The sequence below is a fragment of the Leptodactylus fuscus genome, chromosome 9, assembly GCF_031893055.1.
Source record: "Leptodactylus fuscus isolate aLepFus1 chromosome 9, aLepFus1.hap2, whole genome shotgun sequence".
In the NCBI taxonomy this organism is placed as follows: Eukaryota; Metazoa; Chordata; class Amphibia; order Anura; family Leptodactylidae; genus Leptodactylus; species Leptodactylus fuscus.
In genome coordinates, this window is record NC_134273.1 from 61,895,380 (window position 1) to 61,919,118 (window position 23,739).

At 43.4% G+C, this 23,739-nt stretch overlaps 1 protein-coding gene across 2 annotated transcripts in view; it reads left to right on the forward strand.

The window, feature by feature from the left end:
* The first annotated feature begins 1,359 nt into the window (after positions 1–1,359).
* Positions 1,360–23,739, forward strand: part of NEK7 (NIMA related kinase 7) — a 64,987-nt gene continuing 42,607 nt past the window's right edge. Inside the window, exons 1-2 of one of the 2 annotated variants that reach the window (XM_075287423.1) lie at positions 1,360–1,493; positions 18,231–18,313. In XM_075287423.1, coding sequence (XP_075143524.1) covers positions 18,257–18,313 — 57 coding nt within the window. In that variant the 5' untranslated portion in view covers positions 1,360–1,493; positions 18,231–18,256. The remainder of the gene's footprint in view (positions 1,494–18,230; positions 18,314–23,739) is intronic. The other variant, XM_075287424.1, reaches the window with a different exon arrangement.

The following is a 23,739-nucleotide window of genomic DNA, read 5'->3' on the forward strand; positions in this document are numbered from 1 at the left end:
ATACATAGCACACACAGCAGACACATTGTCACACATATAGTATATACAGTACACATATCAGGCACAGTGTCACACATATATAGTACGACCAGCAGACACAGTATTACACATATACAGCACACACAGCAGTCACAGTGCCATATATACAGCACACAGAGCAGACACAGTATTACACATATACAGCACACACAGTGCCATATATACAGCACACAGAGCAGACACAGTGTCACATATATACAGCACACACAGCAGCCACAGTGCCATTTATACAGCACACACAGTGTCTCATATATACAGCACACACAGCAGCCACAGTGCCATATATACAGCACACACAGCAGACACAGTGCCATATATACAGCACACACAGTGTCACATATATACAGCACACACAGCAGCCACAGTGCCATATATACAGTACGCACAGCAGACACAGTGCCATATATACAGCACACACAGCAGACACAGTGCCATATACACAGCAGACACAGTGTCACATATATACAGCACACACAGCAGCCACAGTGCCATATATACAGTACACACAGTGTCACATATATACAGCACACACAGCAGCCACAGTTCTATATATACAGTACACACAACAGACACAGTGTCACATATATACAGCACACACAGCAGACACAGTGTCACATATATACAGCACACACAGCAGACACAGTGTCACATATATACAGCAGACACAGTGTCACATATATACAGCAGACACAGTGTCACATATATACAGCACACACAGCAGACACAGTGTCACATATATACAGCATGCACAGTGTCACATATATACAGCATGCACAGTGTCACATATATACAGCATGCACAGTGTCACATATATACAGCATGCACAGTGTCACATATATACAGCACACACAGTGTTACATATATACAGCACACACAGTGTCACATATATACAGCACACACAGCAGACAGTGTCACATACAGTATATACAGCACACACAGCAGACACAGTGTCACATATATACAGCACACACAGCAGCCACAGTGCCATATATACAGTACACACAGTGTCACATATATACAGCACACACAGCAGACAGTGTCACATACAGTATATACAGCACACACAGCAGACACAGTGTCACATATATACAGCACACACAGCATGCACAGTGTCACATATATACAGCAGACACAGTGTCACATATACACAGCAGACACAGTGTCACATATACACAGCACACACAGTGTCACATACAGTATATACAGCAGACACATCCCAGTTCTCCAGGTCATAGTTACATGACACATTCCAGCATCACAGCCCAGAGACAGGCTCCTCCCCCTGCAGCATGTGACCGATCACATGGTCATGACATCATCACAGGTCCTGTAGCCACTGTTGTGCAGCATCTCTCGGTAGCAGGCCGAGCTGCACTGTGAGGAGGACACGGCGGCCCAGAGAGCGGTGTGTGCGGGGCCCGGGCGTGACGTCATACTGAGCGGCCTGACAACGGGTGAGAGCGCCTGTCCTGGTGTGTCTGTGTCGGGGCCGAGTCCTCCAGGAACTTGTCACTGTCCTGCCTGGAATTGTATTACGCAGCTTGTGCTGCTTCCTAGGAGTGTGAGAGGAGTTGTCTGAGTGACGTGAGGACATATTGTGTGTAATTGCAGTGAGGAGATAGTTAGAGGTAGCAGAGCTGTGACACCACAGACTGACCCTGGGGATTATTAACCCTATCATGTGCTTGTAGTTCACATTGGAGCCAGTGGATTTCTTCTAGAAGATTCTTGGAGTTAACAGCTGGTCAGACTTTACCTAATAGCCTTAGCCTTGTCCCTGGTCTCTTCTCTGCAGCCCCCAGCCCACCATTTGCCCTGACATGTACTCACCTTTGTGTCTGTACTTGTTGTCATCTCTTCCAGCCATTGACTCCTCAGACAACTAGAATTCTGAAGTTCTGACCTGCACAGTGACCATAGTGTGATGTACATAGTGTACATATAGCTGCAGGAGCACAGAGACCGCCATGATATCAGAGTCTGTACCAGAGGACAAACTCCTATCTGCTGCTCAGTGTAGTTCAGTGTATACAGGCACCACTTGTTGCTTTGTTATGATGTGCGTTCTGCTTTGTGACTTGCAGATATATGTGTAGATTGTAAGGCTGTGTTGTCATCTACGTCAGAAATCACTGATGGAAGAGTCCTGTAACCCAGCTTTTCAGCGGGGGTCCTTGGGATTCATTGCCGCTCATTTACCGCACAATCCCCCATAGGAAACAATGGGAGATAGCAGCAAGTTTGTTTTTTTTTCATTGCAGAAACATTCTGTCCTAAGTTTTCTTTGTTTACGAAATAATGAACAAAAAAAAATATCAGTAAATAGAAGTCTAAGGAAAAACTTTTAAGAGCTGTAATTCAAGATATACTGCTTGTTTCCCAGCTTTTCTATAGAACCTCCCTCCTCCCCCATTTTTTTTAACGTAGTGTTAGCGTAAACCGTTCGTTTTAAGGACTGACGTGGTCACCCACTTTATTGGAAATGGCAGGTTTGTTACATATATTCTCACAGTGACTGCAAATCCTGTCCTCTGAACCAGGGCTGTGGGGTCAGGAGTCCTAGAGATGAGCGAGTACTATTCAAAACGGCCGTTTCGAATAGCACGCACCCATAGGAATGAATGGAAGCGGCCGGCACGCGACTCAGGACCAATTTTGGCTGGAGACGGCATCAGTAAAAGTTGCCAGATAAAAATAAAATGAAGAATTATTTTTTAATAATATTCAACTGTTAATATTGACCAATTAGATGTATAGTTTGTTATATATTTATATAATAGGAGTCAGAATCCACAGCCCTGATCTGAGCAGAATTGTTTAGTGGAAAACCTGTGGATTTCAGTCATTGGGAAGAATGGAATAGAATCCTAATGGATATGCTTGGCGGATTCCCCAGTGTATACTCGAAGTGTATGACCACACGGATGTGAGCAGGTCATTAGCTGTATATAGACTCCATAGTAAAGCCAAATCTTGGCGTGACTTCCTTTTGTGCAGCATTTACAATGTAGTTGATCATTGACTCCCGCTTAGGTTACATTGTGGAAAGGTTTTTTGTTTTTACGGTCGTAGTGTCAGTGTTTTTATTAATTAAAAAACAAACAAATGTTTGCGTTTATCAAAAAAAGTATAGAAATTGATGCCCCAGATGATAAATTTTAATGGGTTTGTAGAAGCATGCACTGATATTTGTCTGCATCCTCCCCTCCTATGCTGGGCTGTCACCACCGCTCCTCTGTTTGTATACTGAGTGGCTGCAGCTGACAGGACCACTATATCCAGATACTACGGTCAGCTGTATACTGCAGTGATCCCATCAACTTGATGTCACCGCAGCAGCAAACAGTGCAGGTGAGGCGACAGCCAGTGCAGGAATGGAGGGGAGGCTGCGGATAAATATCACTGCATGTTTATTTTACTAACCTCCTCTGCTGCTTGCTTTAAAATGTATCATATGGGGGTGACCCCATTAATGTCGGAAATGGGTGACCATCCGTTACGTAGATGTGAAAAACATTATATGAATGCAAAGGGGTAAAGGAAACACTAGTAATAGAGCGTTCCAAAGCAGGGCTTGCTAGGCGGAGCTGAATACGTTTCACTGGTTGTCCAGCAACCAGCCAAGATGACCACACCAGATCTCCATGTGTTTTACAGATCAGTGTAGTCACCTATTCAGGACGTGTTGGTAATATGAGCATCGCCAGCACTTCCACCTTTGCACTGGGCAGGCTGCCAGCTCTGGTGTGTGGTATTATAGCTATTCCTTCTTATGATGTGTGATATGACAACCTAGTCTAAAATGTGAGAATATAGACCACGTCTGAGAAGTATTGGGAATACATAAGACACTTTCTATTGTTGATCCTCACACTGGGATATACTCTGTAAGCATTTATGACATTATGCAAAAAGTTCTGCAATTCCTTCCCCGAGTGACACTTATTGGACCAGATTACATATAGCAGATTAGTTGCAAAAATTGCAGAATGTTGCAGATTTTTGGTTCAGGAACATTTTGCAACAAATCAGTTAAATATCAATTTAACCATAGCTGGGTTCTATAGGATAGTGGAGACAGTATAGAATCTAATAAGCATATTGGGTGCCAGAACTTACGGTACAGACTGGCAGGGATGGTGTGTGATCTAACCATAAGTCAGTCCAGGCAATAGGCCTCGTAGCGTACCATTGTGTACCCCTGACTTCATAAAAAGAATCCATAATAACATATAAGTGTGGTATGTTCCAGCACGTCATATAATATATCCTTTAATAGGTGAGTCTCCACTGATTCCGGTACGGTTGGAATTTCTTCTCTAGCCCATACCATTCCTGAGTAGTAACTTGGGTTTGTTTCAGCAGCCAGTATCATAATTCCTCTAAGTCTCTACTGTCAGGTGGGCGTTCCTGGGCTGGAGCAGACAAACGGGGACCGCCCATCTGACAGTTAAGAGGCTAATTAGTATACTGAGAGCTAAAACTAAGAAATAATTAACCGGAACAGTGGGGGCTAGAGAAAATGAATTCCAGCTGCGCCAAAATAAATGGCGCTTGCTTTCTGAAGGATAAAAAGATATAAAAAGATTTAGTGGTGAAGGTAGTGAAACTCTTTAAACGTCCGGTGTCCATGTCATTGTTTCCATTGTTCTGCTTGTATAATAATAGAGCAGAAGAACAGAAGCCGGAGCGGCAGTGCGAATACTCTATGATGTCATTCTGCTTCTAGTGAAGTTCTGGAGGACCTGATAGTTCTTCATTTTGGATTTATGACTTTTGATCCAGTCCTGTTTGTTAAGAGGAGAAGCTTGTTCTGATAAGTGGTGAATATTTTATGTCATGTTTTCACACATGTATAACATGCCCAGTAGAGGCTTTGCCTTTCTTTTTTCTTTCCACTTGTTAAAGGTTTCTTGTCACCTTTTTATATTGTTTGTTCCCGTTGAATGCACCAAATGAGAGGGAACAGCGAGGTTTCATGTACTCACCTGTAAGCCGTACATTTGACAGGAGGTAGAAATGTTTGACATTGGTGTAGAAGGTTTTTTTCTTTTTTAAGGAAATACAGGTGCATGAACAAGGTAGAAGATATGAGGTTGCGAGTGCACAGACCTCATGAATGAATACTGTATTCATTCGTTAGTATTTCTTTCCCAGCAGGTATAGTCGCCAGATACCGCTGCTGCAGCTGACCTCCCATTGAAGTTTATGGGAGCTGTGCTGTAGTACTGAGGTCCTTTAGGCTGAGGCCCCACGTTGCGGAAACACAGCTTTTTCTGTTGCAGATTTTGCTGCATTTTTTTTTTCTACTTAAAGTAACAGATGGCAGACTAGAGATGAGTGAGTACTATTTGAAACGGCTGTTTCGAATAGCACGTACCCATAAGTATGAATGGAAGCGGCCAGCACGCAGACTTTGCCAGTGGCCGGCCTCTTAACCCCCTGCGTGCTGGCTGCGTCCATTCATTCCTATGGGTGCGTGCTATTCGAAACGGGAGTTTCGAATAGTACTCGCTCATCTCTAATGGCTACAAAAGGAATGGGAATTGTATAGGAATATCTTATACTTCTCCGTTCTGCTCAATCCATTCCTGGCTTTGGCTCAAAAAACTGTATCAAAATCCGCAACAAAGGCTTCTGCAACATGAAGCCTTAGCCTTAGAGGGGTTGTCCTATGAGCATCACTATTAAAAGTTAAAAAAACAAAATTGGACAATCCCTTTAAGCTTTTTTTTTTTTCTTTTTTCACTTTCTGCCTTTGAAGAGCCATGATGTTTTTTATTCTATTGACACCGCAGTAGGAGGGCTTGTTTCTTGCAGGACAAGTTATTTTTAATGGCACCAGTTAACATTCTTTATAAACTACAGGGAAATTATAATAAATAAATAAATTAGTGTTGTACTATTATTATGATAACAGCGCTGGGTAGAGAACACAAACTGACCTGAAAACATACCTTTGCGGTCTTTGAAATATGAAGAGTTGTGTTCATTGGCAGCGCCGGCATTGTCCTATGTCACTGTATGATTCCTAGAAGGCGCATGCGCAGTATCTCTCGGAGTCTATTGACCGCACTGTGTCATGTCCTAGGATACTATGGCTCTGGGTTTCAGTGCTGAATGACGCAACATAGGATCTTACTACTAGAGCTGTCAATCAAAACCAGGGGGTATGGCATGGGACTGGGTTTACTGAAGAGAGCCTGAGTACTGGTCTATCTCTGGAGAACCCGCTAGGCATTTTTTTTTTTTTTTTTTTTTTTTAATGTGTGATATTTCTGTGTTTAATTTCTTTTATATTTGCATTAACAGGCCCAAAGGTATGTCCACATGTCTGTTTATGTCCCTGCCTGGCGCAGCTATTGATTTAATGGGTTGAAGGCATCTGACAGACTCACTTTAATAAGAACATCTGAGATGTCAGTAGTCCATTACTGCACTCAACTAAAAATACCCGGCACAGACCAGTCTTCCTGCAAGGTCGGCGGTGAGAGATTTAGACTATTATGGTAAAGTTATAAATGGGGTGATTAGGAAATGTCACGGGAATGATAGGTGATGGAGACAGATTTATCCAGTGTATTCTGTGCTCTCCTGCAGACCAGTGTATGTCATATTACTTTCTAGCTCCTCTTGCTCCCACCTTTCAAGATTATGAAACAATGCTATTAAATATTATTATTAGATTATCGATATTGTATAGTTGATCTGATACTAATCTGATTCATAATTTGTTACATGTTTCCTGCCATTCAGACACTAGATTTTTGCTTCTGACTGACCGTAGCTGTCAGTGACATCACATTCATTTGTTACAAGGTCTGTTTGGAGCTCCAGTCCATTCAGGGATGAACTGCAATTACTAAGCATGGCCACTAGACAATGTATGGTGCTGTGCTGTGCACTCAGTGGCTGCATCATTGGGGTGAGCGCTGTGGCCTCTGTAAACAGCTAACCGGTGCGGTTCTTGGATGTTGCACCCTCATTGTAACAATAGGTCATCAATATTATATTTGTGAAAAACCCATTGATGCATATGTATGTCAGTAGTGACTGTGGCATCAGAGGGGGGATCCCCAACTCAGCGATCCAATTTTAGGGCTGCCATAACAACTGGGAGTTACATTGATGGGGGAAAAAATGTACCGTATCACGCGCTTTTCATTGTGTTTTTGCTGCAGTATTCTTTCCAGATTTTCTTTCCTTATTAAAGGTTCTCCAAACGGAGGAATAAATTGACAAAAGATTTGTAATAAGTTAGAAAAAGATTAAACCAGTGAGTGTCACCTTTTTAGTTGCTTCTTTCTATCTGAAAATTCACGGGATTATATTTTTCACTTGGGTTATGGGATCTCTTGGTGACTGCCTCGGGCTGGGTTCACACTACCGTTGTTAATGTCCGCTGCTGTCTTCTGTCATGTTTGTTTGCTTCTGTAATGGAAGAAGAAGTCCTGCACGCACGATATTATATTTCTTTACTAAAGTGAATAAGTTGTTTACATCCAGTGTCAAATAGAACGGACACTAAATCAGTCGGCGTTCGTTGTCTGCAACAGTTGGTGTCATCCTTTGATAGAAGACGGCGACGGACATTAACAATGGTAGTGTCAACCCAGCCTTTGATAAAGGGAGTAATAGTTGGCAAAAGCCACTTTTCCACTTCATAGTACCAGATCACGTACTTGACACTGTAGAAAGCGCCCACTTTATGTAGCTGGTTGATCTTCTTCATTTAGATGACCATCACCTGAGAAGTATTTGGACATGTGACCTTTTAGTACCACTTTGGTTCTCTTGGTACCATCTTGGCGCCATTACTGATCCCTTCAATGCTTCTGGCCCTGTATTGTGTGTAGGGAAGTGACTCTCTACATCTGAATGGTATGGGGGCCGGTGACAGTCTCCTCCAAAAAGGTATTTGTGGCCTATAAATCATTAATCCTAAATAACCCCATTAAAACGATAATTTCTTGTCTTCTTATATTCCCTTGCAAACAGGAGACATGCACCCAACAAAATGCAAAACCTGTATGGGGTCGGCTGCCTGTATGAACCGTCCCTTGTCGCCCTACTTGTGATCATTGGTGCATTTAATAGTGGTAAATGAGCGCAGATCAACACGCTATTATTGAAGATCATTGTTACCTGGCAGGGGATATGTCCATGTAAAAGGACCCTAGCTTTTACTAAGCAATTTTTTATGAGCCGGACACCTGACCTTGTCCCTTATGCATTGTCATGTCACCGCCTTCAGTGAACTGTATTATGAATAGATCAATATATTGCAATGTGAAATCTAAGATCCTGCGGTGTAATATAAAACTACTTACACAATTCCTGTACTGTAATGCTAGAACCAGCCTATAGTTACTTGTAATTACTCAGGTTTTATTGCAGGTAAGTAGGCAGAGAGCTTGGTCACGTCACAACTATGTCTATGAATGTGTGTACATAGCAGAAGAACATGTAATGTGACCAATGCTGAGATGATTCTGTACAATACAAACCGATGGGGCAACTTGCTCTCAGCGTAGGACTGGGAACTCAGGTTAGGTTGGGTATTGTAATGTCTTGTATTTGGAGCAAAAAGACTTGTACTGTAACTAGGGTGACCGCTATGCTTAGAGGCTTCTTTTATGAGCCGCCTGGGTAACCAATGCTTTTCCAAAACACTCTCCAGTATTCAGGTAGTCATAGACATTAGATGAATATTTGCTATTCTCATGGGACCAGCTGACCATCAAAAGGGTATGTTCCTACTCTGCCCAATGCAAAATGGCCAGAGGTTAGGTGCTCATTGTTGGAACCTCCAGTGATTTATTAGAGGGGTCCCTAGCCCTTCATTCCTCCTTACTGGGGTCAAGCCTACACATTTTCAGTCCATTCACATTCAGTGGGACCATTAGAAATTGCCAGAAACTGCTGTTTCTGTTGGCCTCGTAGACTTTAAATGGATTGGCAATGGGTGGCTTGGGGCTTATTTGCTAGTGGTCAGCAAGTCCCCCATTCTGTGAATAGATGAAATTTTTTTTTTTTTGCGGATACCCTTCAAAACTTTGGTGTGCTCAAGATTTTAAAGGGGTTGTCTAGGAATTGTAGATCTCTGGCAGGCGGCCTGGGGAAAGTGAAAAACAAACAAAAAACATACTTTCCTGTCCTTTTGGAAATCCTCATGGCACACTGATTGGCCTTACATTGGACTTCATTGGCCTTCATTGGCATGCATTCCTTGTCCTTGTTCGTTGGCATACATCCCTTATCCTTGTTTTGTGACCACTGATTGCTTGCAGCGGCTATTTGCGGTCAGGACTTCCACCTGCATGCTCCTGGACTGGGGCAGTGAGGAGTTGGTGGTGGTGCAGCAAACTGGAGCATCGGGGATAGACAGTTATGGGTTTATTATTATTATTTTATTTCTTTTTTTTTTTTAACTTGTCTCACCTCCAGTCAGAAATCTGTAATTCCTGGATAACTCCTTTTAAATTTTTTTATTTTTTTTTTATTCTTGTAATCAGTGAGTGGGCCTGTGTATAGGGCTACAGATAGGCAGTAAGAATGACACATTACTGTGTTTTGCAGGTCGGTATGATCACAGTAATACCAAATTTATATTATTTTTATTGTATTTGTGTTTTAATACCTTTTCTAAAAAAAAATTGTCCTTGAAAAAAATCTAATATTTCTTTGCCTCAACATATTGTGACACTCAAGATGTGACAACTTCTTCATCTTTCCTTGTATGGAACTGTGTAAAGGGTCTGTAATTTTGCTGCTCCCGTTACTGGGAGTGTCGGCAGTAAGCGTCCAGACTTCATATGTAACTCAGCTTTGACTTCTGATTTTCTGGCAGCATTTGTATCATTAATACATTTTGTAATATGACTTATTAAAAATAATGTGATGTCCTTTCTGAGAAATTCTGCACTGCTTAATTTTTTCCCTACATTTCTCTAATGGGCGCATTGCTTTTGCTAGGGTGTATGGGTGGGCTCTTGTATAAGGCTGGGGATGGGTCACTTAAAGGGACCCTATTGTTAGAATTCCTTTTTTTTTTCTCACTAACACTTAAGAATAGCCTTAAGAGAGGCTATTATTCTCCTACCTTTAGATGTCTTCTCTGCTCCACCGTTCAGAAGATATTCCATTTTCTGTCTATATGAAAATGAGATCTCTCGCAGCACTGGGGGCGTCCCCGGTGCTGTGAGAGAACTCTCCAGCACCTCCTCCATCTTCTGGAACGGCCTCTACGAGTCATCTTCTGGCCTGGCTTTCAATCTTCTACACATGCACAATAGGCTCTGCCATTGGGCCTTGGGCAGAGCCGACTGCACCTGCTCGCGGCCATTTTTTTGTGGCCATTTACTACAAGAGCTTGCCTAAGTGGCCATAGAAAAATGGCCACGCACAAAGCCGGCTGACAAAGCCGAATGCTCATGCGTAGAAGATTGAAAGCCAAGCCGGAAGACGACGCATAGAGGCCGATTTCTGAAGAAGACGGAGGTGGCGCTGGAGAGTTCTCTCGCAGCATTGCGGACGCCCCCAGTGCATAAAGACGGGAAAATAGAATATCTACTGAACGGCGGTGTGGAGAAGACATCTAAAGATAGAAGTATAGCCTTTCTTAAGACTATTCCTATGTGTTAGTGAGGGAAAAAAAAGGGATTCTAATGATAGGATCCCTTTAATACATTTGGGATTAGAAGCAGTTGCAGATACAAAGAAATGTCATAGTTGTCAACTGGAAATTTTACAGATCTAGAAAAATGTTATCTTCTATATGACACCAGAAACACTCTTCTAGGTTTCATAAAGATGTAACAGATTTGAATTAGACTTGTGTTAGTTAAACCTCTGCTGTCTGATATCTTATCACAGGACACAACAAAAACCAATGAAAATTAGTTGAAAGATGTTTTCCAGTGACTTCTCCTTGTTGTTGTCTTCTGTGATAAGATGACACTGCAGAAGTTCAGGTTAACTCTGCTCTATCTCTGTATGTTTATTTGATGTGACCCAACCCAGCCTTGAATTCCTTGCATTGAGCAAGAGCCCAGTATATCTGTACTCCTGTAACATGGGGAAAAGTAGGATACAGCGCTCAATACAAAAAAATGGAAAGGATAAAGTAGTGCAGGGTTTTACACAAAGGAGCCAAATTTAACAAACTAGACTTCAGAATGTGTTAAAAACACAAATTCTGCCAGAAAATCAAGTTGTTGGAAAGTTTTCGTGCAGTTTAAGGAGTTTGCCAATAAGGTAAAAAGGCAGTTCCGCCAGTTGATCAAAGGTCTGCCAATTCTCCACAGTCAGCCCTAGTCCCTGCACCTCTACATTGGTATTAACATAGAGAGGTTTTCTGCCGGAATCTGTCACTGACTTATAGCCTTGAAGCTCATGTACAGACAAAATAGACAGGCTAAGGCTATGTTCACATCTGTGCTGCAGTCAACGTTGCAGTTTCTGCTGAAAGTTGACGGAGGGCTTCTTCCTCCACCAGTTTCAATTTAAAAAAATGACAGATCCCATTATAGTCAATAGGGGTCCACTGAACTCCTTGTGTAAAACGACTATTTTCGCGGTCCACCTCTCTGTTGTTTGGTTTTTCCTATAGACCCAAAAGCTGGAGAGCCCGGCACTAGTGTGAGCAGAGTGACTTCTGTTCAGCCTGGCCACTTGCATCACAGTGTAGTGCTAGAAGGTAGCGGAGGTGCTGGGACCAGGACCAGAGCCAACAATGGAGATCAGTGGACCTTGGAGTGTGAATTATATTAGAGGTGCAGCCATTTTTCCAGTCAATTCACACACAATGGAACTGAACTTATCTACAGCTGAAGCCACACGTGGCATTGAATGAGCGAAAAAATGCAGCTTTTCTGCATCAGTATTTTGAAAAGTAATGGGAAGTATACAGGAGGCGTACAGGAAGCATACAGGAGGTATACAGGAAGCATACAGAAGGTATACAGGAGGTATACAGGCTATGGTGCTGCTGCCTTCTGCTAAATCCACTCCTGGCTTTGACTGGACTGCAACAAAAACCGCTGCAATGTGTGGTCTTGGCCTAAGTGAGCCTATACTGTATTCCTGGTACATTGCACCTCTGGCTGCAGGGGTTAGGGCGACACGTAGGTGGCTGCTCACATAGACAATCCTTTTTGAGGGGTAGATGGTATTCAAGGGCTGTGAAGCTTCCCCTTCTAGGGAGGGCATATTAGTACAGTTTGAGGTACAAACTTGGCCTCAGCTTCTACCGTAACTATAATTTTAGGTGTAGCTTGGTGAATATTGGGTGGTTTGCAGCCTACACATGTGCTTCTGTATTTGAGGCCTCCAGCTGAGCGTTATCTGGCCACCCCTATAGTATAATATACACGTCCAGTATATGGCTGTCATGGCTTGTATGGTATATAGATGACTAGTGAGCTGTGTATGTAGGAGCTACAGTATCATACCTCTTGTATTAGTCACCAGCCTGTAATGTGGCCATGTACTTCGCTTATTATTACTGGCTCCAGATAAGGCTGTGATTTATAATCATTGTCCTCTATGGTGCACCTGTGGGTCGGATGTTCTTTGGCTAAAATATTAGTATAGTACATTGTGTTCCCGACCTCCTAATAATGTCTCCCTGCAAGCTGGGTGTAGAGCAGGGGAACCGCTGGGATCTGGCTAAGTAATGATCCATACCCTGAAAGAAACGAGGGACGGAACGTGCTGCAGGGTGTGGTGGTCAGGGTGATGTTTGTATAGTGTTATATTCAGCGCAACATTGGTATTTACTGTGTTTAGTTCTTATTAGGGTGGGGCAATTAATCCAATTAGCACAATTGATCTTTATGAAGAAGAACAGTCTCCTTATCATCAGAATTGTGACATTAAGACTAACTAAGTAACTCAGAGAAAGGCATTTTTTTTTCGCACTGAATAAAGTCTTGTGTATCTCTCTTCTCTGATCGCAGACATTTGAAGTCCCTCAAAACTACGACTACCCCCCCCCCCAAACTAAGCCCCCCTGTGTTGCCGGCACAGCTCACATCACGTAGCCAGTGTCTGAGACATAGGAAAATAACTATTGATTAGGGTTGAGCCGATCTTGACTTTTCAGGATTGATTTTGAAATCCGATTTCCGATCATTTTTCATTCGAACCTGATCTCGATCCCAATGCAAGTCAATGGGATTTTTTTACTAATCGGAGATCGGATTTTAAAAACAATCCTATTCACTATACAGCATGGAGTCTAACAATTGAACGCTTTAGTTTTTAGAATCCACGCTGTGTAGTGATTTTTTTTTTTTTTTTTTTTTTTTTTTTAATTCCTAATTAGCGAGAGGATTTTTTTTTTTTTAAATCCTCTGGCTACTTAGTCCCCCCTGGTGTCCACTTACCTGTCATAAAGATTTAACCCTAAATTCGCTATTTAGACATAGACAGCTCCAGTAATGGTTTTGTTTCTGAGGCCAAGACCCCACGTGGCTTCCCGCAGCAAAAAAGTGCTGTGGGAAAAACCAACAGATAGAAGCAAAAAGTCTGCAGAGGAAAACTCTACAAACTTTCTATTATACCTATAGGGAAACCGTTGGCGTTTCTGTAGGTAGACTTGACATGCTGTGAGTTCCAAAGCTAAGGCGGTTTTGGAAATCGACAAGTGTCTGCATTGCGTATTTTAACGCAAAGTGGGGATGGGATTTGCTATTCCCTTTGCTGTGACTGTAAAACGCCATGGGCGAACTGTGGCATTTATGCCACAGGGGTCCGGCTTTAAAGGGGCTTTCTGGGCAATTTTTTTTTTCCAAAAGATCAGTTAGCATTATTAATAAGTGAGTAACTGCAGTCAATGACATGGGTAGCTTCTGGTTCTTTTTTCTGACAACTACCATGATGCCTTGAGCTTTGTTCAGAGGTGACCCCTTCCCTCTCTCACTCACGCCTCATTTTTATCCTAGATAGCCCACCCACTACTAGCCCTTCCTAACTAACTGATCTTCTCAGCACAGGACTTATTTTGGCTGCCCATGCTTGCGCAATAGAGCCCATGTGCTGCCTGGGGCAGTCACATGACCATTCCGGCAATCTAGGTAATTATAGTTTTTTTAGTAAACTAAGTAATCTAGAAGGTGGGGAGGGGAGTAGCTTAGAGTAGAGACAGGGGCGTAATTACCAGGGTAGCAGGGGTAGCGGCTGCCCAGGAAATTAGGGGCCCGGTGACAGCCGCTACCGCTGCGTCTTTTTTTCTTTTCTTAATAGGCTGTTACCGACTGGAGTTAATCCAGCCGGTAACAGGCCCAATTTACTTACCGATCCTGGCAGGGGCCGGGATTGGTAAGTGATGCCGCGGGCCCCACAAACACTATTATTATACCCCCCTCCCGAGTATAATGATCAGAGGCCCGGGAGAGTTGAGGGAACATAAAAAATAGTGTTACTTACCTCTCTGGGCAGGCTTTGGGCCTAGTTGTGTGACGTCCATGATGTCACATGATCGAGACATGCATCCCAGATCAAGTGACGTCCCAGACGTCATTGAAGATGGCCGACACCACTGAGGATAGGTACCCGCCGGAGATGGGTAAGTGATTGTGTTTTTTATGTTGGTCCCCCCCCCCCCCCCCGGTCTCTGATTATTATACTCCGTGGTCTGAAAAGCGGAAGGGAGAGGCCATGTCAAAAGTTCGCCACAGGGCCCCGCCATTCCTAGTTACGCCACTGAGTTGAGAGATCATTTTATCCTGGACAACCCCTTTAAATAGGGACTACCTAGGATTATTGTGGATACATATTGTTTATTTCCATTACTGTGAATTTTGCACTGCTCCTTGGTGACACAGACAAATGTAATGGCTGACATCCTAGTATTATCACTGGGTGGGCACCAGAGCTTTGTATGTGTATACCTTAAGTTGCATGGGGTATATATTTTGGGAGTTGGTGAGTGGCGAGGTGTGACTAGATGCTGAGTAGTCTGTAGCTGGTGTCGAATGACTTCTATTATGTCTTGTATGTATCCAAGTCACACAAGCGGCATACCTTGTTGCTGCCGGCCAGGTTACTGCAGGTGGGGCAGGCTTTCTTTATTTGCTATTATACCTTGTGTATGTGTGACATTTCTTATTTATTACTATAGGAATGTATTAGGTAATGGTAAAATCTGAGTAAGTTATAGTAAGGAGGCTTGGCATGTGATGGTGTGTAGCGGTAGGACAGATACATAAATGCTTTTCTAGAATTTCCTATCTGGTCACTCCTTACGGTATATTTTTTGGATGGTATTTGTCTTTTTGCTGGCGTTTGTATTTATATGTTAAAGTGAAGTTTCATCTGTAACCTAATACCTAGCACATGTGTAATATACACTCACCGGCCACTTTATTAGGTACACCATGCTAGTAACGGGTTGGACCCCCTTTTGCCTTCAGAACTGCCTCAATTCTTCGTGGCATAGATTCAACAAGGTGCTGGAAGCATTCCTCAGAGATTTTGGTCCATATTGACATGATGGCATCACACAGTTGCCGCAGATTTGTCGGCTGCACATCCATGATGCGAATCTCCCGTTCCACCACATCCCAAAGATGCTCTATTGGATTGAGATCTGGTGACTGTGGAGGCCATTGGAGTACAGTGAACTCATTGTCATGTTCAAGAAACCAGTCTGAGATGATTCCAGCTTTATGACATGGCGCATTATCCTGCTGAAAGTAGCCATCAGATGTTGGGTACATTGTGGTCATAAAGGGATGGACATGGTCAGCAACAATACTCAGGTAGGCTTTGGCGTTGCAACGATGCTCAATTGGTACCAAGGGGCCCAAAGAGTGCCAAGAAAATATTCCCCACACCATGACACCACCACCACCAGCCTGAACCGTTGATACAAGGCAGGATGGATCCATGCTTTCATGTTGTTGACGCCAAATTCTGACCCTACCATCCGAATGTCGCAGCAGAAATCGAGACTCATCAGACCAGGCAATGTTTTTCCAATCTTCAATTGTCCAATTTCGATGAGCTTGTGCAAATTGTAGCCTCAGTTTCCTGTTCTTAGCTGAAAGGAGTGGCACCCGGTGTGGTCTTCTGCTGCTGTAGCCCATCTGCCTCAAAGTTCAACGTACTGTGCGGCGTTCAGAGATGCTCTTCTGGCTACCTTGGTTGTAACGGGTGGCTATTTGAGTCACTGTTGCCTTTCTATCAGCTCGAACCAGTCTGGCCATTCTCCTCTGACCTCTGGCATCAACAACGCATTTCCGAACACAGAACTGCCGCTCACTGGATGTTTTTTCTTTTTCGGACCATTCTCTGTAAACCCTAGAGATGGTTGTGCGTGAAAATCCCAGTAGATCAGCAGTTTCTGAAATACTCAGACCAGCCCTTCTGGCACCAACAACCATGCCACGTTCAAAGGCACTCAAATCACCTTTCTTCTCCATACTGATGCTCGCTTTGAACTGCAGGAGATTGTCTTGACCATGTCTACATGCCTAAATGCACTGAGTTGCCGCCATGTGATTGGCTGATTAGAAATTAAGTGTTAACGAGCAGTTGGACAGGTGTACCTAATAAAGTGGCCGGTGAGTGTAACTCGTCCATCTGCAGGCGCCATGTTTTAGGGGACTTTGTACATCAATCCCTTCAATCCCAGTTCTCATGTAATGTGGCATAGACCTAAAAGCACGCTGTGTGTATTGGCGCAGGTTTACAATTCTGCTTAGCACTCGAAACTTACGCAAATGTCGGGCATCTGGTTTGGGCTAAAATGTTTCGCCTCGCTAGACGTGTTCTACTGCCTAAGTGTGCACTCACTATTAGTAAATGTGAGCCATTGTGTCAGCAGGGAGTGCTTGTTGCTAGGTATAGTGGGGACAATGGACAGCCATGGAAAGTTTCCTAGATGTTGCACGGGGTAGGATCTGAGTGATACAGATGTAGATGTGAGGGATCAATATGCGGCCCTTTGTCCTCATTGTTCCATATATATATATATATATATATCTGCTTTCTTTTGCCGCTCTGATGCATATGGCATTTGTTGCAGCTTGCAGCGGACAAGGATGAAGCCTGTACAGGGGGGCTTACCTGGTATATTGTGTCTTCAAACTAAATCTAAAATAATAAAAATCCAGCACAGAGGTCTTCAAATATATAAAACTGAACTTTTAATTGAAAAAATGTCCATAAATTACAGCAATACCAGCGCAGGAAGTGAAAACCAAATTCACACGTTTGAGTGTGAGCTCTTTAATCATGGCATTGACACATTGGATCGATTTGATCCACATGAGCTTATGAAACTTGGGCTGTGGAATATTTTTGTTTTGTGGTACATGATATTGTGTCTTCAGCCTAATAAATGGTATGACGTGTGACCGGATAGCAACCGCTCAGCAATACTTCTTGGTATGGAAGCAAAGCAGTGGGAAGTGTTGTTATAGGGGGTCAATAGAAGAGTTCATGGCTTCCTGATACCTGTCTCTTTCCCCATGTATTAAAAGTATCACGCAGAGAATGTGACCTTGTTGCCCATAACAAGCAACCAGTTTCTATTCTCTAACCCGCTCCGGATAGGTAAGACATAGACTTTTTATAGATGATAAATCACAAACACGAGGATGCTTTATCTCCTTAGAGACAACTTGCTCTAGCTGAAATCTTGATGTTGGACTTCTAAAAGCAAAAATATGTGATTTACCAGAAAAAAAAAAATCCAGTATCCTGACCGATTTTAGGGGAGATTTAAGCTCCCCCTAGTGGTGACTTCATGCACTTAAAAGAGTAAGTGGTAAAGCAAGAAGGGTTTCCTAGTGCAAAATTGTAAATCCCACTCAGGTGCCTACATATGGGGCCATGAGCAAGCGTCAAACCTCATATATACGTGTCATATTGCTGTCCCTGTTGTGGCTGGGGTCACTGAAGTAAATTAACGCGTGCAGAGGCAGAGGTGTCATACACGGCCTTAGTCATTATGTCAGTCGTTCTGATTCTACCAATGATGAGAACAATGGACTGAAGAACAGTGTGAATGTAGGCTTATTTAGGACTTGCTGCAAGTTCATTGCTTTGGTACCTAATTCACTATGGACTATGAGGCGGGGGATGCTTGTGCATTGTATGTGTGCGAGTATACAGACCTTATTCATTCATTGCTTCCACATGGGTAGCTATTATCTTACACATACTATTGTGTGTCCTTGCAGAGCTTTGAGGGGCCTGTGTGAAAAGAATGGAGGAGCAGTGTCCGGCCATGCAGGGACCACCTGTCCCTCCGTTTCAGCCACAGGTATGAATTGTTTGAGATGCCAGCAATTCACAAACGCGCACCCTTCTATATTTCCTTGCACACAAATAAAGCTGTGAGGCTCTGCTCTGAGTTTTCAGTTTTGAAATAATATCATTTTGATCTTTTTGGTTCTGCAGCAAATGTCTCCATGTGATCTTTGGTTGGGTCCTTTCATGTCACTCAGCTCTTGCTAAAAAGGGGTTTCCTTTCTATAATGTCCTTATGACGTATAACAGACAAGTGGGATGAATACGGTATATAATCTTTACTGCAGGTTTGCCATATTAAGAAAAAAAAAAATCCTGTTAACCCCCGCCGCTCACTTTTTACACGACCACTCAGTCAAGACATTATTATTAAGACTCTTAATGAATGACTGCGGTGTCTCCTATTTAATGGGCTGTAAGTCTTCTAATAAAGTTTAATACACTGCAGGCATAAAGGGAGTAACGTGTATTCCAGTTGTACAATTTATTCCCTGAGAAGTTACAGTAGGAGTTGGGTAGATGAGGAAAATTCATCCTGTTGTTCCCCTTACTCCCTGCCGCAGACTTCTGTGCGCCTCAAGAGGTGGGGTTCACAAACTTCATTGTCTGGGGTGTTATCAGATGGGCGCCCTGATGCCTGGGCCTCACCATTAATTGCGGGTCAAATCAAAATGTTTAAGAAATGACCTAAATATACCTTACAATCCCCCTCTCCCATCCCAAACCCAGTTGAACAGTAGCAGTATGAGTAAAAAATGAATTAACAGTGTTGCACAGACTTGTGTGACACATGTTCAGTTTTGTCCAATTTGCCTACCTCGCCTTGCACTGCAGTATACTGTGCTACCCCTTGCCTTGCTCTATAGTGTACTGTGCTACCCCTTGCCTTGCTCTATAGTGTACTATGCTACCCCTTGCCTTGCACTGCAGCATACTGTGCTACCCCTTGCCTTGCTCTACAGTGCGCTTTGCTACCCCTTGCCTTGCTCTACAGTGTACTGTGCTACCCCTTGCCTTGCTCTACAGTGTACTGTGCTACCCCTTGCCTTGCACTACAGTGCACTGTGCTACCCCTTGCCTTGCACTACAGTGCACTGTGCTACCCCTTGCCTTGCTCTATAGTGCACTGTGCTACCCCTTGCCTTGCTCTATAGTGCACTGTGCTACCCCTTGCCTTGCTCTATAGTGCACTGTGCTACACCTTGCCTTGCTCTATAGTGCACTGTGCTACACCTTGCCTTGCTCTATAGTGCACTGTGCTACACCTTGCCTTGCTCTACAGTGCACTGTGCTACACCTTGCCTTGCTCTACAGTGCACTGTGCTACCCCTTGCCTTGCTCTACAGTGCACTGTGCTACCCCTTGCCTTGCTCTACAGTGCACTGTGCTACCCCTTGCCTTGCTCTACAGTGCACTGTGCTACCCCTTGCCTTGCTCTACAATGTACTGTGCTACCCCTTGCCTTGCTCTACAGCATAAAACGAGTTAAAGGGTTTTCCCATGAACATATTATTTAAATGCGGGAACTTTTTATAGACTTGCATTTGTATATACATTTAAACTTGGTTAATTTCATGGGAAAACCCCTTTAAGATCACATCTGTCTCTGACCTGCAGCAGTCCCCTCACATTGTGGTCCTCTACTTGCAAGTGCTAAACACAAAACTTTGGCTGCCAAAGCTTATAACTTTTTGGTGGAATGGTCTTTTTATAAAGCCAGATTTTATACTTAAAGGGATTCTATCAGTAGAGTTCCCTTTTCTAACTAAGTACACGTAGGAATAGCCTTAAGAAAACCTATTCTTCTCTCACCTTTATTATTCTGCTCCGTGCCGCGTTCCTAAGACATTTCTTCTTTCTTCCATATGTAAATGAGTTTTCAGACAGCAATGGGGGCTTTACTCTCTGCCCTCAAATAGCACTGGGGGCGTCCCCTGTACTGTCTGAAACCTCTCCAGCAACGCCTCTGTCTTCTTCTCTGGACCGCCTCTTCTCTCGCGCTCCCATCGTATCTTCATCCAAAAGCGCCGACTGCACTTGTCTGTCGGATATTTTCCTATGGCCTCTCTCGTTCAGCCACAGGAAAATGGTTAAATGGTTGACAGACATACACAGTTGGCGCTTTTGGATGAAGATGCGATGGGAGGGCGAGAGAAGAGGCGGTCCAGAGAAGAAGACAGAGGTGTTGCTGGAGAGGTTTCAAGTAGTACAAGGAACGCCCGCAGTACATTTGAACTCAGGGAAAAGCCCTGAACGCTGCAAGAAAACTCCTTTGCATAACGATGAAAAGCGGGAATATCTACCGAAAGGCGGCGCGGAGAAGACTTCTAAAGGTAGGAGAAGAATAGCCTTTCTTAAAAAGGACCTTTCATTGATTTGGGCACAGGCAGTTCTATATACTGCTGGAAAGCTGACCTGAATTCAGCGCACTGTTGGCTTTCCCGATCTGTGCCCCGGGTAAAGAGCTAATGGTCCTGGTACCGTAGCTCTTTACAGTCAGAAGGGCGTTCTTGACAGTCAGTCAGGTACGTCCTTCTCCACAGCAGCAGCTATAGCGCTGTACAGTGTGAGCGGGGAGGAACTCCCATCCTGATAATACTCGTCTATGGACGAGCACTGTCAGCAGAGTGAGCGGAACGCCCTTCTGACTGTAAAGAGGTACGGTACCGGGACCGCTAGCTCTTTACCCAGGGCACAGATCGGGAGAGCCGACAGTGTGCTGAATTCAGCGCAATGTTGACTTTCCAGCAGTATATAGAACTGCCTGGGCCCAAATCAATGAAAGGTCCACTTTAAGGCTATTCCTACGTGTTAGTAGTAAAATATGGGATTCTAATGATAGAATCCCTTTAAGGAAGCTCCTAAGCAGCAGCGGAGGGCTACAAAATAAAAACGCCTTCATACTGAGCTGTACCTTCTCCTCCATTCCTGCACTGGGGTGCCTGTCTCTACTGCCACTTGGTATGCCACAGTTGTGATGTGACTACAGGGTGGCAGCGGCGGGGGCAGCCAGCGTCTCGCAGGAACAGAGGGGCAAATTCAGTTAAGCCTCAGTGCTTTTTTTTTTTTTTTTTGCATTTTCTAGCCTTCCTCTGCTGCCTATTTTACTGGTAAGGTATTCAATAATCCTTCTGTTACTTTTTGTCGCTAAAGTTCAGTTTCTCAATTTTGTTCTAAAGAGGGGCTCTGATTCCCAGCACTGAGGTCTGGGGCCTACAGCTGTTACCTCCACTGATCACTAGAACAGGGACGCCATCACACTGCCATCATGGGAGAAGCCCATGGGGGGCGGTGACCAAGCCTGTGCACTTCTTATACACTTTATGGGAGCTATAGAGACAGACTAATGCTCCAATTCAGCTCTAAAATATGTATGGCATCTCTTGAATCAGTGGTTGTTACACATACCCATGACATGAGTGTCAGTGTTATGAGCCAGCGCCTTCTCTATGTTCCTTCTGTGGACCTATTTTGTATGAATTATTATAAATTGTACAAAATTATGCAAAAGATCCCATCTGTCTCCCGAGTCTGTGCCTTGTCGGAGCAATAGATTTGTACTACAGTATATGAGATTCTGATCCATCATCTCGCGTTTCTTCCATATTTAACACAAGCGAGTGATCCTGGGCCTTCTTCATTTTTCCAAAAATGTTGTGCAAATGACTGCAATCCTCCTAGAAGAAAATGAGGCCTCTATCGATGTAGAACTGTCTAAGTCCAGAACTCTTGTGACAGTGCAGATGCGACAGACTGTTAATTCGGTGACCCCACTGCCCTTTGTAAGGAAGAATTGTGGGGGAGGCATCGGATGGGAAGATGAAAATTGGGCTGTGAAGTTTGCATACACTGCCCACTGTTAAACAGATTACCTCTAATGAAGTGTCTAATGCTCAGGGCTCGTCAGCCTAATGAGTGGAGGCAGCTTCACCCTATCTCACAGAGCAAACCCCTGGCCCTCTGGCCCTGGCCAGCCACTCTGGTCTCCTCTCTCAGGGAGGCGCCTGGCCCTAACCAAGCCAGACACTGTGTGATCTGACATGCAAATATAGGTCATTGCATATGTAAATGTGTGATTACAAACTCGCATGCCAAAACACATTAGCCAGACTTTGGACTCAGCATGCGGCTGTCACTGTGTCTTAGAGACTCACGCTAATCTTTGTCAACTTGGAAAGCGTTCTCAAAGTCGGTGAAGGAGCTATGTTTTGTCTAATCACGTTTTTTTTTTTTTTTCATTTCCTACATATGTCTTTGTGATTGCACATGAAGATTTCTTGATGATCTTTATTGTTGCCTCTTGAGGTACACAAGACGTTTTGAGGATACACCATGTTATTATACACCTTAGGTGAAATATATTGACGCCAAAGAAAAATTCACAATGCCTTCAAATGTAGAAATTAGTAAATGGTAACTCCTCGTACAGTGTGTTATATCCAACGTATAATCTTACCATGTCTTATATATATATATATACACAGTATATATATATATATTTTTTAAGTTTTTTCTTTTTAGCTCCCTTCACTGTCTCTTAGAGTCCCACTGACAATTCACTATTTTCTGTTCCCTTATTCTTTCAGTAAGGAACAAGGTTGAAAACTAGGTTGTGCATGATCTAAACTGGTGTCACACCTAAAGAGGACCTGTCACCGGGTCTGCAAAGCCCAATGACATACATCATCTGATAGGCTCCGTGTCATTGGGTTTTCAGACCTGGTGACAGGTCCTCTTTAAAGATGATCTGTCACCCCTCCCAACACTTCTGTTTTAGTAAATAATTCTATTTCTCATGAAATCACAATTCTGGAGCTTCTACTCTTATAACTCTGTGTTGTATGGATTCCTCCCAGAAATGTATGAATAAACTAGCCGGGTGTCACTAGTTTTTGTGTCCCTACGTGTTCTCACATTGTTCAAACGGTACTGTGTGTGTTTTCAGGTTGGTCTGTAACTCCTCTAGGGCATATATAGCTATATCTAGAGAATATAACTTGCGTTAAATATAAGTTACAACAAAACCTGGACTCAGCTAATAATTATAAATAGTCCAATTTCTGTTTGTTCAAAGGGATGTTTTCCTAAGATGTTCGATGCAAAATATATAAAAATACTCAAAAACGAATCTGATAATAAATGAGACTGACAGGGTTTTCCAGGCATAATATCTTTTCTTTTATATAAAGATCTGTTAGTAATAGTAATGGGTTAATGAGTCCACCCATATACCTTTAGCAGTGTTTGCAGTGATTTCTGAGTGTCTCTGGTTGCTGTTGCATTCTCTCCCTTTGTTTACTGGTGTAACTTCCTGTTGTGCAGCTTCCTGTGTAGCTGTTGCACTAACTCCCTCTCACTCGGCCTCCCTTCATCTCTCACTCTGTTACAAAACCCTCCGTCTCACTAAACCTAGCCCCTCCCACCCTCATTGTCTCACTA